Raw genomic sequence first — 17,538 nt, forward strand, 5'->3', positions numbered from 1 at the left:
TGGAGAATCTGGGCCTAAGTTCTTACCTTACTAATATCTTTTCTAGTAGATAGGTTTGTCATTCTGGAGCCTTGCCCTGTCAATTATTTTTCTGCCTGCCTACTCTCTCAATGTGATGGTTCAAGTCAAAGCTGAGATTTTGATGTTAGCCCTCAAGGGTATGAAGAATAATGCATTCCTTTAGTAATTTGGGGAATGTTTGAACTCCATAAATGTTTCTGATTTGTATGGTTTTTCTGAAGTTTGAATTGTTCCATTGCAATGTTTAACATGTTTGTTATACTTTCAGAGCAGAACAGCATTGTATTTTGGGGAGTCTCTCCATACCCCTCCTTCTTATGTGTATCTATATAGGGCTTTCACTTGCTTTGCTACAAACTGAAGGGGCAGCAGAACCCTCAGTTAGAAGGAAGAGGAGTCGAAAATCTGGAGTAGATTCCTTCTGCACAGCTCACAAGCATGGGGAGAATCTCCTACTGTCCAGAATGATACACCTACCTACTAGAAAAGATATTAGCAAGGTAACTCCAGACTCCGTCCCTTCTACCATATTGCATTGTTTGCTTGGAACTAAGTAACTGACTCGATACATCAGGCTCTGTCTCTGGCAGTATTCAAATCCAGACTCAAAGCCCACTTCTTTGAAAATGCTTTCAATTCCAAACTCCAACCCACCTTCTAAGCACCAATATCTGTCTTATCATTCCCTCTGTAATTCCTCCAGCTGAGCACAGTGTATCAATGTACCTTCTTGTCTAGTTTGTCTGTCTTGACTAGATTGTAAGCTCTTTTGAGCAGGGACTGTCCCTTCTATTTTTTGATATATAGCGCTGTGTATGTCTAGTAGTGCTGCCCGATTCACAATTCGAATCGGTTCACCGATTCACTTCGGGTGAATCGATTCGAATCTATTTACATTTAAAAAAAATTGGCTTCCCGATTCGGACCCTCGCCCCCTAAAGCAGGAGGGAGGGTCAGTCGGGAAGTGCTGCTGTTGCCTCCCCAAAGGACTGCGCATCACCCCCTCCCCCCCCCCCCCCCCGGGAAGGCCTCTGTGTTCCCCCTGGCCTCCCCACACCGTTTATCTTATAACTTCAGCCTGCAGCAAAGATTGCGGTTACAGCATCTTTGCAAAGTACTTTAAGCTGTTTCCGCCGCGATCCTGTCTCTGATGTCAGAGGAAGGGCAGGACCGCAGCAGAGGAAACAGCTTAAAGCACTTTGCAAAGGCGCTGTAACTGCGATCTTCGCTGCAGGCTGAAGCTATAAGGTAAACGGTGTGGGGAGGCCAGGAGGAACACAGAGGCCCGGGGTGGGGAGGGTGTGCAGTCCTTTGGGCGGGGTAGTCCTTCAGGGGGGGTGCAGACCTTTAAAGGGGGGGCAGGCCAGGGAGGGTGGCATAGGCCTTCAGAGGGGACAGGCAGGCCTTTAAGGGGGGGCAGGCCTTTAAGGGGGGGGGCAAGCCTTCAAGGGGGGGGACAGGCCAGGGATGGTGGCATAGGCCTTCAGGGGGGACAGGCAGGCCTTCAAGGGGGGGGTCAGGCCTTCAGGGACGGGGGTACAGGCCTTCAGTGGGGGACAGACCTTCAGGGGAGGGGGGCCTGGTGTAGAAGTACACTGAGGGAGGGAAGAGGGGTTCAAAGAGACGTGCATATGCCGGACTTTGGGGGGGAAGAAATAATGGGTCTAAAAATAGAGGAGAGGGAGAGAGATCAATGGGATTTAGGGAGGGAAGGAACAGAAAGGGAGAGAAGTTGAACACAAGGGATGGTGTGGAAGGAGATAGAGATACTGGATAGGAGGGTAGTTGGGAAAAGAAAGGGAGAGATGGTGGACCCTGGGGTGGTGGGGAAGGAGGGAGAGATGCTGGATGAAAGGGTAGTTAAGAAAAGGTGGATCTGTGGATGTAGATGAAAAAAAGAAAGATACCAGACCTCCGGGGGAGGGAAGGGAAACGGAAGGAGAGGACAGAGATGGCAGATGGATGGTTAGAATGGAGAAAGAAGGAGACAGCCTGCGTTCGCCAGCATAGGGGTGGCCAAGATGGTGGCGCTGTGCTAGAATGCTGAGATCTGCTCTCGTTCTGAGGAGTTTTTTACCCGAGTTCAATTATGCCACACACAAAGCGAAAGGGCACAGTGAGGGTGTTTTTCTCCTCAACACTATTGGCACCCTTAAATTAATTGACGATCGAGCAATGCCTAGCAACACTTGCCTCAAGACTGTACGAGTTAAGCCCCGCAACGGGGGAGAGTCAGAGGCGCTCAACCCTGTTGGAGCATGAGAGATCTCTCTCGCCCGCACCAGATGTCCTGCCTCCCTGTCCGGCAGAGACAGCTGCACTGGAGCACAAGAGCTCGGTGGCCGGAGATGCCCCCAATGTCTCCGTGGAGGATGGATCCATGGCAGAAGAGCCTCTGCTGGTGTTGACCAGCTCTGGGAACTTGGCTCCTGACAGAGAGGATACTTTAGGAGTCATCTTGGAAACACTCCAGAGAATGGACGTAGCGACCAGGAAGACTTCAGAAGAGGTAAAGAATTTGAGGAAGAAAATGGATAATTTTACAAAGGTTTTTGAACAGACAAATACAGAAACAAAAAATTCCATAATTAAATTACAAAATGAAGTCCAGACTTTACAAGTTTATAGAACCGCAGCAATAAAAGACAGTGCTATGTCGCAACGGAAAATAGAAAATATAGAGAACTTTAATTGCCGGTTGAATGTAAGGATTCTAAATTTCCTGAAAACTCCTGGAATTTCTTCATACGAAATGTTTAAAAAATATATGGTGGAAATTTTGAAATATTCTTCTGAACATATACCCCCATTGAATGAAATTTATTATCTTCCACCATTTATAAAAAATTTTCAGGAGGTTAAGGAAAGAGAGGGTGAAATTAAACAAACTCCGCAAATTGATATGGAAAATATATCTGCCTTTTTGGAAGAATCTATTTCTGAGACAGCGGAGAGAGCTACATTATTGATTTCCTTTGTTTTCCAACAGGACTTGGACTCATTTATGAAACAGTACTTTAGATCTTCAAAATCTTTATGGGGAAAAAATATGGCATACTTGGATGTTTCAAAAACAACACAGGAAAGGTGGAAACAGTTCTTATCTTTAAGACAAGAAACAATAGCATTAGGGGCCTCTTTCCTGTTGGCATACCACTGTAAATGTGTTATAAAGTATGCACAAGTTAAATATGTATTCTTTCTTCCTGACCAGCTAAAGTCCTTTCTGGAGTTGAAAAAGATGACTTGAAGTTTTGACCCAGTGTATTTAGAGTGGCAAGTTAATAGCGTTATAGCCTTTCTTCATAAATTGTTTTCTTCTTATTTATTAAGCTTCTTTTAATTCTAAACCGGCTCCTCCTTGATTTGTGGTCTAAGGAAGGATAATCTGGTTTTGTTTTCTTTTGAATGTATAATACATCTTTATACTGTATTTCTCTAATAAGAAGTACATTTTCTTGAAAACTTATTGAAAATAATAAAGAATTAAAGATAAAAAAAAAGAAAGAAGGAGACCCTGGCAAGCAAGTTATCAGAAGACAACCAGAGCCTGGGACCAACAAGATTTGAATAATGACCAGACAGCAAAAGATAGAAAAACTAATTATATTTTCCATTTTATGATTACAATATGTCAGATTTGAAACGTGTATCCTGCCAGAGCTGGTGTTAGACCGCAAGCGTGAGCTAGGATTTAAGAGAGGAAAAGTCTTTTTTGTTTGTTTATTTTGTTTACACCACAGCGTCAGTGTGGTTAGGAGAAGGCAAAGGGGGTGAAGAGGCTATAAAATAAACCCACCAGGATGTTTGAAAAAAACACCCAATTGGGCAGGAAAATCGAATCGAAAAACCAATTCAGTAGGCTAAATCGAATCGAAATTTTTTTCCCTGAATCGGGCAGTACTAATGTCTAGTAACACTATAGAAATGATTAGTAGTAGTAATGTTTCCTTATTAATTATTTTTTAATATTTCTTTCACACAAGATGTCAAACATTTTGAGTAGATAAAGAATTAAATTTGTACTTTTTACATTTTAAATTGTGTTTTTGGAAAGCAAGTTGTTGAAAATGTACAATACACAAATTACTTTTACAAGGCACTGTACATAAATTGAAATCATAATACACAAAAAGTGTATTAGGATACAATTTAACAAAAGATCTGAAACCTAAGCTGGCTAGGTCTGTAAACCATTAATCTAGACAAAAACTAGCATTTATTGTATGTATTTCAGTTGAGTTGTTTGTAGTAATATCATCAAATTACAGACATTGTTTTTAATCTACAGCCCAGAAAGGAAGAAAAAGTTAATCAAATTTCTGCCAAAGACTGAAACACTTACCTCTTCTCTGGTTACGACATCTGCACGTTCTTTGGCACAGAAACACTCTGTTATTCAGATAAATGGTAAAGCAGCAGATCTAGCCACTGTGGTTTGCACCAGAAGCAATAGGCGTCAACTAGATCTGAGAGTTGATGAGCAGCCATCTACTTCTTTAGGAGTAAAGCCAGTAACTTCAAAACCCAATACTTCTGCATTATTAGGAAGATCAGGTAAGTCAAAATGTGATCTTTTAAGTGCAACAAACAAGTAGTGTAAATTATTTCCAGGCACCTAACCAGAATGGAGACGCTGTGCAGCGCTGCGTGCGTCTGGTAGTGCTATAGAAATAATTAATACTAGTAGGTAATGTTCAGACTTGCTTGCCCAATAAAATCAGCACAGGACAAGGTTATCTGATCGGTACCTGCCAGCCCCACAGTGATTCTCAAATGACAGTTGAACTGTGGCTCTAATATTAGCAAACTTCATTGTGGGGCATGTGAGCCAACATGTCCATTGCATCGGTTTCTGTAGTAACTGGAAACCCATGCAGGAAAACAAGGTTCACAGATCCCCATATAACACATTAACAATGTATGGATTAATTGACGTTGCTCAACAGACCTAGCCAAACACTAAGCTCAATGTTTTCTTTAGCGCCTCTCCAAACCGGTACAGTTCACTGATGGTAATAGCTCACCATGACCAGCAGGTGAAGACGGAGACAAAACCTTTTGGCTGTAATTTAAGTAGCTGTGCTTCCCCCTAATATAACCAGTCTGTTCTCAGTCTCAGCAGGTATGGTAAGCTGTTGCCAGTCTTCCCTTGGTTAGTGTAAGCCTATTGGAAGTTGTTTAGTGGCCACCTTGTCCCCATCTGGTGCCGGAATGAGCTTGGGGGGGACACTTTCGGGGGTCTGTCCGACCTGGGGAGTATTACACTGGACAGGTCATGAGTTGAGTCCCCCCTCCCATTTCCTCCACCTCCTACAAATTTTGTAGAGGTTCCTCAAATGTAAGCCTTGCCACTGATAACAGCTTAGAGAGCTAGTAGAGTCTGTTCTGACAGAAAAAAAAATCCTGAGGCAGTGCCGGTCTGAAGAGAGCCTTCAATTGTTTGTAATTGATTTTTTATTAACTGGCACTTTTAGCTAGGTTGCATATTGCGCAATGAGCACTTTTGAAGGGAAAAATTGCTCATTGTACTCCAGATGCAAGGTCAATGCGGCCTGCCTGTGCTTGCGGTGTGCCAGCCCCTGCAAAGAGGAATCCTCGTCGGCTTCTTGTGCCGGCGTCCAGGGATTCCCTTCGCGAGTGCCTCACACACCAGCAGCTGACAGCGGGGAAGCCTGGGCTTCCCTTGCCTCCCACACAGGGATTTCCCTAGCCGTCGACAGTCAGGGAAATAAGGTTTCCCTTTCCGCCAATGCTGCTGGGGACTCCTGCTTTAGCGGCTGGGGTGGTTCAGGCTTCTCAGCCACTACGGGTCTCGGGGACATTTTTCTCGGAGGGCTTTGCTCCGATTTTGGCGGGAAGCACCTCCATTTTGTCTGCAGCCTTAGGTGATCTTCCCCCTGTATTAGAGAGACAGGGGCAGATTTCTTCTAGGTCCACTGCTTTTTCAGTGGGGGTTTCCCCTGATTTTGTTTTAGCCTTGTGCAAGGCTTATCTTCAGGTTGCTGGGGATCCTGGCATCCACCTCGGGGGGGGGGGGGTTGGGGGGTCCGTCCGCATCCACTCCGGTTTGGCCCCCCTTAGCACCGGTTTCATCCCCGTCTCCTCCTCTTTCATACAAGCGGCCGAGGGTCTCTTGGGACAATGATTTTTTGTATGAGGAGCAGTTTTCACTTGATAAGGACCTGGACCCCTCGGCGGACCTCCAGGATCCTCTCAGTGGGATGGATGCTGCTAGTGGAGCGCTGGTGGAGGTTTTTCAGTTCCGCCAAGAACTTATTCTGAAGGTTTTTTAGATTGAATCAGGTTGGGCAGACTAGATGGACCATTCAGGTCTTTATCTGCCATAATCTACTATGTTTCTTCAGTGTTGCGCTTTGAGGAAGATGTAAAGGAACCCCCGTGTGTCATGGACCCCCTCCTTCAGGGGTCCGCTCAGCCTCCTGCACTTTTCCTATGCATCAAGATATTCGGGATATTGTGCTTGCGCAGTGGAAGGCACCAGAGTTGCCCTTTCATTTTGTGTACTCTATGGCTTACCTGTATCCCATCCCAGAGGGAGATATGGATACCTTGAAGTTGCCGGTTGTGGATGCGGTGGTTTCGGCCATTGCAAAACTACCTACAGTGCTGGTTGAGGTCAGCTCAGCTTTGAGGGGCTCGAAGAAGCATAGGCTGGAGTCTCTTCTTAAGCAGAATTTTGATGTCACTGCCCTAGCGGTCCAGGTGGCGATGTGTGGTGGACTGGTAGCTCGGGCTTGTTTTCAGTGGGCTGAGCATTTCCTTGACCGTGAGTCTGATGACTGGTCCTTAGTGGAACAGGAAATAGCCAAAATTGAGATGAGTACTTTGCTGCCCGTTTGGGTCCTCGTTTCTGCCTCCAGGCAGCCCCGGTGCTGTGATTGGGCGGCCGTCTGGACGCCCGGCTCTGCCGTGCGCTTGGAAGATTCGTTTCAACAGATGGCTGGGGTTAGTGGGTTTCATCGCATTCGAGTGGGGATTTAGAAGAGCAAAGCCGGCCTGTCACGGCTTTGTGGTCTATCTCCCCACCCCCCCACCCCAAGTGTGCCATGGCTGGGACCGGAAGAGCCTTTTGAGAAGGATTCCTTTTTAGCGAAACAGTTTGCTCAGTTACTGCAGGATGTGGGAGTCGATCCGCCCCTCCCCTGAACCAGCGGGGGCTTCTTTAAATTCAATAACATCAACAGTGCACAGTTTAAAGCTAATGTTTGCCGAATTTAAAAGTCTGACTAATGCAAACTATTACCACTAGATAACAGACTTATAGCAGATTGGAAACTATTACCATTAGAAGACAGAATAATATTAGATTAGACAGAATAATACTAGATTAGAAACCCAATATATTAGAATTGATTAATGTATTAGAATTAATTAACCACTAGATGACAGATTTATAATAGATTGGAAACTATTACCATTAGAAGAAAAAATATTAGATTAGAAACTCAATATTAGAATTGATTAATGTATTAGAATTGATTAACTCCTCAAACCCATACCGAACTAGATATGTTAGGTACAATGTTAGGTACACTTAGTACCACTGTGAGAACCACATCTCCAAATTATACATAAGCAATCCTTCTGATACTCCTGCTCCTAACTGACTGGAAAGCAACTGCAAACAATATATATCCAATACCAATCATAGCAAACTCCAAAGGAATTACCCAACCAAACTGGCATCTCACAATAGACAGAAACTCAAACCATCAGTCTTTCACATACCAACCCTCCCCAAAATCAACAAGTAGAAAACCTACAAAACCAAAAAACAACCCCACCAAAGATCACTCATATACCCGAAAACAACTCACAACGAACCAATAGAATACACCACTCTCAAGTGTGCATATATGAACATCAGAGCCATAGGCCCTAAAACAGAACGCATAAAAAACTGGATAGAAGAAGATAACCTAGACTGCCTTTTTCTCACACAGACTTGGCTTGACACGGACCCCAGAATAATTGAAGTTTGCCCAAAAAGCCACAAATTAACATTAGTCTGCAGAGAAAATAAAAGAGGAGGAGGAATTGCCATCATAGCCAGAAACACCATAAACCTAAAAATACAAGACAAAACAACCGACCAATACATGGATTTACTAGCCTGTCAACTTTCAAGCACATCACTTAAAGGAACACTAACATGCATACTATGCTACATAATCTCAAGTAACTGGAGCACAGCTAAACCAATATTTGAAGAATTTATTTATCGAAACTCTAATGACAACCTACAACCTCCTTCTAGGAGACCTCAACCTCCACCTCGAAAACCAATCCTGCAAAAATGTAGAAACCTTACTAGCATATCTCGAGGCCTTAACATATAAAACCTTAGATCCTCAAACCACACACGAAAAAGGACACCAACTAGACATCGAAGCCTACATGTCCCAACAGACCACACAACCAGAAATCCAAATGGAAAATGGAACCGTTCCCTTTGGTCTGATCACTACACTTACTCCTTCAAAATCAATTGGACCAGTAACAAAAACATTCCAACTACTCAACAAACCACATACAACTCACGCAAACATATAGATCCCACCACATCCTGGACAAAAACAGACACCATAATCCAATACTACACACCCAAAGACGTCATCTCAAAATGGAACCATCTAAGTACTGCAACCCTGAACGAACTAGCCCCAGAAAAACCCAAAACTAAAATCCACAGAAAATGAGACAGGTGGTTCGACAGCGAACTACTCCAACTCAAAAGACAATGCAGACAACTAGAAAGAAAATGGAGAAAAAGCAGCCAAGAATCCACAAAAACAGCATGGATAGTAACAAACCGAAAATACAAACAAAAACTGAAAGAAAAAAGAAAGACATACTACTCAAAACAAATAGGAGAAGGACCCCAAGACACAAAAAAGCTATTCCAGCTACTAAAAGTTCCCACAAACACCACACCCTATATAGCCAACAGCAACTCCCCCCTTCCCCTCCTTCAGCTACCCTCTTAGCCACATACTTCAAAAACAAGATCGCAAACATCAGAGCCTCATTCATTGGAACCCCCACACACATAGAGACATCATTTCCCCCTACAGAAAAAGAACCAGTCGCAGCAGATAGAACCTGGTCCCATTTCTCACCCATACAATGGTCAGTGTTCAACAATCTATATAATAAATATAGCCATGCAGCCTGCGACCTTAACCATTGCCTCCCATACCTACTGAAAACCTCAAGTACAGTGGTACCTCGGTTTATGAGTGCACCGGTTTGCAAGTGTTTTGCAAGACGATTAAAACATTTGCAAAATCGGCACCTCGGAAACCGAGCATGCCTCGATTTGCGAGCGGCGCACCCCGCGATCCAGCACCCTCCCCCCGCTATCCGGCACCCTCCCCCCCCCTGCGATCCGGCACCCCTCCGCCGCGATTGGGTACCTCCCCACCACTTCTTACTGTCATCTGGGCACCGGCATATCCTGTGCGTTGGTGCTGGTGCCCGAAGATCGGCCTCCTCTTCTTGCTGGGCCTTGAGCATCTGGAGAGAACGTGAACTCGCAGGCCTTGAGCAATTCTAGTTCTCGGGGGGGGGGGGGATAGAGCAGCGCTTCGGGGGGTGGGAACGTATCAAAGCGAGTTTCCATTATTTCCTATGGGGAAACTCACTTTGATAAACGAGCATTTTGGATTACGAGCATGCTCCTGGAACGGATTATGCTCGTAATCCAAGGTACCACTGTACATTATTCTGCTCCCTGCTTCTACAATGGATACATTATTTACTACTAGAGGGTCATTTCCCACAAGAACTCAACGAAATCATCATAACTCCAATATTAAAAGACCCCAAAAGAGCAACGGACCAACCATCCAACTACAGACCCATAGCCTCAATCCAAACTGATGGAAGGCCTCGTAGCCAAAACTTTAACCTCATACCTAGATAATCACAACTTACTCCACCCTACACAGTCTGGCTTCAGAGCCAACTACAGCACGGAGACCCTACTAGGAACACTAATGAACACTGCCAGACAATACCTCTGTACAGGCAAGAAAATCCTGCTCATACAACTAGACCTCTCTGCATGCGAGAGTGTGACAGCCGCCCTGGAGCCACTGCACTTCAGCAAACTGGACTTTGGCAAGACCGGCGTGCTCAATCGCTTCTACAATGCAGGTGCACGGGAAACGCGAGGGGGGGGGGTAGAAGTGGCCAGAGTGAGAAGGTATCAGGTGCCGTGGAGTTGTTGGGGGTGTATTTAGGTTTTTTTTATTACTTATAACCAGCTGAGTTTCAAAATAAACGTGTGAGCAGAGTGGCTGTACTGCTATAAATAATTCGTTTAAAAAGTGCATTAACAAATTGCGTGGGAAGATCGCTCCTGCCTGAAAACCTGCTAGACCACCAGATAAGGTTTAAGGGGGGGGGGCTTTCAGGGCTTAAAATAGCAAGTCACTCAGTCCTCCATAGCCTCAGGTACGCTAGATAGATTGTAGTGTACCGGGACAGGTAGGGAAAAATACTTGAGTATCTGATTGTAAAACCGCTTAGATAATCTTGATAGGCGGTATATAAAAACCTAATAAACTTTAAACTTGAACTTGAAGTTATTCAGAGTATTAAAGACGCAGGGGGATTGCAAAGATCTGCAACGTGACATAATCAGGCTCGAGGAATGGGCATCGACATGGCAGATGAGATTCAACGTGGATAAGTGTAAAGTGATGCATGTTGGTAACAAAAATCTCATGCACGAATACAGGATGTCTGGGGCGATACTTGGAGAGACCTCCCAGGAAAGGGACTTGGGAGCTCTGATCAACAAGTCGATGAAACCGTCCACGCAATGTGCGGCGGCGGCAAAAAGAGCAAACAGAATGCTAGGAATGATAAAGAAGGGGATCACAAACAGATCAGAGAAGGTTATCATGCCGCTATACCGGGCCATGGTGCGCCCTCACCTGGAGTACTGCGTCCAGCCATACATGAAGAAGGACACGGTACTACTCGAAAGGGTCCAGAGAAGAGCGACTAAGATGGTTAAGGGGCTGGAGGAGCTGTCGTACAGCGAAAGATTAGAGAAACTGGGCCTCTTCTCCCTCGAACAGAGGAGATTGAGAGGGGACATGATCAAAACATTCAGGGTACTGAAGGGGATAGACTTAGATAAGGACAGGTTTTTCACCCTCTCCAAGGTAGGAAGAACGAGAGGGCACTCTCTAAAGATGAAAGGGGATAGATTCCGTACAAACGTAAGGAAATTTTTCTTCACCCAGAGAGTGGTAGAAAGCTGGAACGCTCTTCCAGAGGCTGTTATAGGGGAAAACACCCTCCAAGGATTCAAGACAAAGTTAGACAAGTTCCTGCTTAACAAGAACGTGCGCTGGTAGGGCTAGTCTCAGTTAGGGTGCTGATCTTTGACCAGAGGGCCACCACGTGAGCAGACTGCTGGGCATGATGGACCACTGGTCTGACCCAGTACTAGCAATTCTTATGTTCTTATGTTCTCTCCTTCTCCAGTCCGCAAACTCCCCCAAGTCCATCTCCCCGACGTTACATGTTGCTAGTGGCGGTAGTGATATAGCGATCCACTCCTGCCACCACTCCTTGCATCTTCTCTCCACTGCGGCCTACCCTCAGTGAAAATTTCCTGTTTCCGCCTGGGCAGCCGAATGGAGAAAAGACTGGGATGGGTAATCAACCTGTCCAAGAGCCAATTGGCTTTGTCTCAGCGCCTGGAGTACTTAGGGGTTCTCTTCGACACCAGCTTGGGGAAGGTCTTCCTGCCGGAGGTCCGAGTGGTCAAGTTGCAGTCGCAGATTTGCCTTCTGATGGTGCAGGATTTTCTCCATGGTTCCAAGCTCACATGTGCCCGCTTTAGTATGCTCTGCTGAAGCGGTGGTTGCCTCAGTTGCACGACCTGGACTCTCCCATTCCTCTTCGTGGGTTGGTTTGTTGCAGTCTCCGTCAGTGCCTCCATTCTTCCAATCTGGTGCAAGAAGTGAGTCTGGATCAGCCTCAGTGGACCATGCTTCTCACGGACACCAGTCTCCTCGGCTGGGGAGCTCAGTGTCTCGGTCACTTGGCTTAGGGAATCTGCTCTCCGGAGGAGGCATCTTGGTCGACCAATGTTCTGAAGACTCATTTGACCAGAAGTGTGGCATCTTCATAGGCCAAGTCTTTTGTGATTACATCTGTGGAGATCTGTAGAGCAGCTACTTGGTCTACTCTACATACCTTTACAAGGCTATACAGAGTGGACATGGCAGCTTGAGAGGATGCTGCTTTTGGGTCCTCGGTTTTGTGGGCAGGCTCATCTGTCCCATCCTTGACATCTGACACTGCTTTGGTACATCACCTAATGTACAGACTCCTATGTTTATGTAACAGAATGAAAGATTAGGTTCTTACCTGTATGATCATTTTTCTGTTAATATACACAGGAGTCTGTATGGCCCGCCCTGTGAGTCTTGCCATTCGCCTTCTTTCTGCCTCAGACACCTGTATAGTCCAGAACTGGAGTTCTCCTCCTGTCAATTGGATTACCTATGAAATAATGAGTTTGTTGAGCTTTAGGGCTCTGTATTTGTTAGTTCTAGTTGCACACAGCAGATTAGATCATTGATACACCTATGTTGCAAGTTTATGTTAATTATTGTTACTTTTCATGGTTACAGAGCAGAATAGAAATGTACACGAGGAAGTTCCCCATGCCCTTCTCTTCGGTTACAGTGGAGATCAATTTCTTTGGTTCTAACTAATGAGGGCACTATATAGGGTCATTTCATAAATAATGCACAATATGGGCTCCTTTTACAAAGGTGCGTTATGGCCTTAACACGCGGAATAGCGCACTCTAAAATGCTGTGCGCGTTAGCCGCTACCGCCTCCTCTTGAGCAGGTGGTAGTCTTTTGGCTAGCTTGCGCTAAACTGGTGCGTACACTAAAAACGCTAGCGCACCTTTGTAAAAGGAGCCCTATATTTTTTTATTTACATGTTTATTATTTTTCAAGTATTTCTTTACAATCCTTCAATATAGTCTTCCTGCTTTTCAGTGACCGAGTCCCAATGTCTGGGAAGCTTCATTATTCCATCCAAGACACCGTTTTGTTCAGTTGCCGAATGGCTCGGGTAACGGCGGAAGAAAGCTCTTCCAAAGATGCAAAACAATGCCCATGCATAGGTTGTTTCAACTTTGGAAAAAGGTCAAAGTCTGGTGGACTCATGTCTGGACTGTAGCCGTATTCGCATAATTTTTCACTGATGACATTCCCTATGTGCGGGCGAGCATTGTCGTGAAGAATGAGTGGCCCAAACTAGAGCAACTGAGGTTGGGTTTTGTGTATTCACAATTCGCTGCTGTTGCCGGCTTCGGGCCTTCTCTGTTGGATTCTACCTTCATGGAAACAGGAATTAGGCAGGACCCGGCAGAGAGGAAGGCCTGAAGCTGGCAACAGCAGCGAATTGTAAACACTTCCCGAAGAAGTTAATGATGCTAGGCCTTGGAGCAACCAGGGCAGCCCACTTCTCCCCCCCGCTGACCCTCCTATCTCTCCCTTCCATGCGAACTCCACCGTGAGATGACCGACAAACCTCCTTCCAGCAGCATTGGCAGCCGCAGCAATCTAAACAGTTATAGCTATAATACCAAGAAAATTGCTTCTTTAATCAAAAATAATAGCAAATTTTAAGAAAGATGGAGCTTTGTAATCAGTGACTTTGTAATCAGTGACCCCAGGAAGGGCTTTCAAATTTTTAAAACAAATTATTTTCTGATCAAGAATAATCAAATTCATGGAGTGTGTGGCGCAGTGGTTGGATCTACAGCCTCAGCACCCTGGGGTTGTGGGTTCAAACGCCGCGCTGCTCCTTGTGACCCTGGGCAAGTCACTCAGTCCTCCATAGCCCCAGGTACGTTAGATAGATTGTGAGCCCACCGGGACAGATAGGGAAAATGCTTGAGTACCTGATTGTAAAACCGCTTAGATAACCTTGATAAGCGGTATATCAAATCCTAAGAAACTTGAAACTTGATGGGGAAAACTTCAGTTCAGTTTTTCCAACTTTAGATTTTTCTGAGCAGCCTTTGAAAGCAGACATGGAAGATTGGCTCAGCCTTCTGGACAGGACAATGTGGTAGTGACACTTCTCTCACTCACCGTTTGTCCTTTTGTGGGAGGAAGGCCCAGCTGTGAAAAGGAGGAGCAGGTAAAAGGGAGTGGGGGGCTCTGAAAACGACAATGAAGAAAAAGTAAATTCTGTAGCGACAGTAAAGGAGAGGTAAAAGACTGCTCAGTTTGGCTCTTCTGAGCTGCCAAAAACAAAACCCCCCCAGCTGAAATAACTACCAAGAAAACAGCAGAGCACTAGTACTAACAAGGGGGCAATTTGTTAATGCACTTTTTAAACAAATTATTTATAGCAGTACAGCCACTCTGCTCACACGTTTATTTTGAAACTCAGCTGGTTATAAGTAATAAAAAAACCCTATATACACCCCCAACAACTCCACGGCACCTGATACCTTCTCACTCTGGCCACTTTTACCCCCCTCTCGCGTTTCCCGTGCACCTGCGTTGTAGAAGCGATTGAGCACACCGGTCTTGCCAAAGTCCAGTTTGCTGAAGTGCAGTGGCTCCAGGGCGGCTGCCACACTCTCGCACGCCTCCCGCAGGCACTGCAGTGCCACCGCTGGGCTCGCCTCATTGATTACATAAGGCCACCATCGTCCTCCTTCTGCTACTGCCTGCGCCAGTAAAGTACTGGCTGTGGTAACCACAGCCGATGGCTTCTCGCTGCACTACTTGATAAAAACTAAGGAGCGATGTTGTAGAGAAGTGCTGCTGGGTCCTACCTTCACGGAAACAGAAAGTAGGCACGACCCGGCAGCAAGAATAGCAAATTGTAATTTTCCCGCCTTAGCCCGTAGCAAACTCATGCTCCAGGGCTCTGTCGTGTATGTGCCGGCTTCCCTTCTCTTCCCCCCCCCTCCTCCCCCAGACATAACTTCCGGTTTCTTCGGAGCGAAGAAAAGGGAAGCCGGCACACACACTTTAGAGTCCCGGAGCATGAGTTCGCTACGGGCTAAGGCCTGAAATCTCCAAGCCGTTTTTTTTAATGTTGAGCGGCGGCGGCAGCAGAATTTGCTATCGGATGACTGTGATTTCAGCTCCAGTTCAAAGTATCTGACCCACGTTTCATCAATTGAAACAATGTGATTCAAGAATGCCTGACCTTCAGTGTTGAATCTTTGTTTCAGCACAGTTGCATTGTCCAGGCGTCTCTGCTGCTGTTCAGTAGTCAAGAAGTGAGAGACCCATCAAGCAGAAATTTTTCTTTTTTTTAAATCATTTGTCAGAATTTGATATACTGATGTCGGTGGAATCTGTGGTTTCAGAAAGTTCCTCGCATGTCGCACGATGATCTTGTTCAAGAGCATCAGCCACAAGTTTCACACATCGTTCATCAGTTGTTGATTTTGGCCTTCCTGGTCTTGCATCATCATCTATGCTCACACAACCACTCCGAAAACGAGTTGCCCACCGAGAAACTGTACTACGGTCCACTGTTAACTCACCACAAACTTCACGTAACGCACTTTGAATTTCTGTCTGGTTTTTGCCATGTAGAGTTTCAATGTTAATGTATGACCTCTGATTGTCAACAGACACAGTACCCGAGACCCCTGCAACCTCCATTTCCAACACTTGTCACAGCCACACTATGTACACTACAGAGCTCCTAAGCACACGCCCTGCTGCTTCAAGCACTGAAATGAAAATGAAACAAAATTTACTGCAATTGCATCATCCACTCCTCAATGTTGTCAACCTATGCATTATTTATGAAATGACTCTAGTAACTGAGGAGGGCACTATATACCATTGGTGACAGAACAGAAGCTTAAAGATGTGATTGACACCTTTCTGTAAGTAAGCAGTTTGTGAGCATGGGTTGATCATCTAACGTACAGATTCCTGTGTTTTTTTTATTTAAAAAATTTATATACCGTTTAAACCTAAACGGTTTACATATCGTTACATACATAATTCAGTAAGAAAAATAAAACCAAACATTAACATATAATCATCAGAAAATCACATAAAGTGCCTATCAAAAGAACAGTCCCAAAGATCAGTTCCTAGAAAAATACATTAACAAATAACTGCATTTTTAATCGTTTTCTGAAATTACCCTTGTCATAACATTTTCATAATTGACCGACAAGTGAGTTCCACAATTTGACCCCCACACAGCAAAAGGCCATTTTACTGGTCTCAGAATATTTTGGATTAGCATTTGTTTTTAATAACACTAAATTCTCAGAACGCAGAGACCTAGATGGTAAATAGTTTGACATCTTACTTTTAAACAATTCAGGTATGGTTCCATACAAGAGTTGATGGCAAATCATATTGAGATCTAAAAGCAACAGGCAACCAGTACAATTGTTGGAGATGTGATCGTATTTAGATACACCTATTATCAGTCTTGCTGCTGCATTCTGCACAACTTGCAATGCCCTGCATCTTGTCTTAGTTATTCCGAGATACAGGACATTGCAGTAATCAAGTCTAGATAATACCATTGCCTGAACTAGAAAGAAGATTATTATCCAGGTAAGAACCTAATCTTTTATTTTAATATATGTTTTGGAACCTTTTGCTAAGGAATGAAAGTTGCAAAAATAGTAATGTGTGATGTTTAGGATATATTTCAGATGGTAATAATAGGCTAATTTAAGAAAAGTATACACACAAGCAACATTTTTAAAGCACCCAGAAAATAAATTCTGTTAGTACGAGAACCTTCCTGGTGAGTATAAAATATAAGAACAAAAATTATCATTTTTCCATGTAAGATGTTCAGGATGTTTTGTTAAATTATTGTTGCAGTACTAGAGAATTACAGCAAACATTCCAAGAGCCAGAATATACTGACGAATCTTAGCCAGTCCAGCATCAGTTATAACACTAGGACAAACTTCTCAAATGAAAATCTGGAAAAGGATAAACAAGTCAAACGTAAGATGAAGACTTCCATCAACAATCAGCAGGGTAATGTTTACTATGCTTCTTATATGAATATTTTGTTGATATTTAAGAACCACAATATGTCTTATTAGTGAAACAGTAATGCTATGTTGGACTACTCTGAGTAGTATAAGGTACTATGGCCCTTTTTTACTAATACTTTCTAAAAACAGAGGATCAAATTATCAACTCACACTGTAATGTAACAAATGACAGTGCTCAGTGAAAAAGCCAACGGGCTTTAAATGTAAAAGCAGCAGGTGCCACCAGCCCAGACCTTATGACATCATAGCACCCTCCTTCCTACCTAATTTATATTATTACTTCGCTACTGACTTCAAAAATGAATTATCTTAGAGCAGTGTTCTTCAACCATTTGACACCTATGGACCGGCGGAAATAAAATAATTATTTTGTGGATCAGCACTGGTCCACAGACCAGCAGTTGAAGAACACTGGGCTAAGTCGTGGACTAGA

The 17,538-nt window shown here is 44.4% G+C and overlaps 1 protein-coding gene across 3 annotated transcripts in view; it reads left to right on the forward strand.

Moving 5' to 3' along the window:
- The window catches only part of PHIP (pleckstrin homology domain interacting protein), a 603,903-nt gene that overhangs the window by 562,436 nt on the left and 23,929 nt on the right, over positions 1–17,538 (forward strand). For all 3 annotated transcript variants that reach the window (XM_033937022.1, XM_033937020.1, XM_033937021.1), the window contains exons 37-38: positions 4,313–4,578; positions 16,924–17,085. In XM_033937022.1, coding sequence (XP_033792913.1) covers positions 4,313–4,578; positions 16,924–17,085 — 428 coding nt within the window. The remainder of the gene's footprint in view (positions 1–4,312; positions 4,579–16,923; positions 17,086–17,538) is intronic.

Source organism: Geotrypetes seraphini, chromosome 3 (genome assembly GCF_902459505.1).
Source record: "Geotrypetes seraphini chromosome 3, aGeoSer1.1, whole genome shotgun sequence".
In the NCBI taxonomy this organism is placed as follows: domain Eukaryota; kingdom Metazoa; phylum Chordata; class Amphibia; order Gymnophiona; family Dermophiidae; genus Geotrypetes; species Geotrypetes seraphini.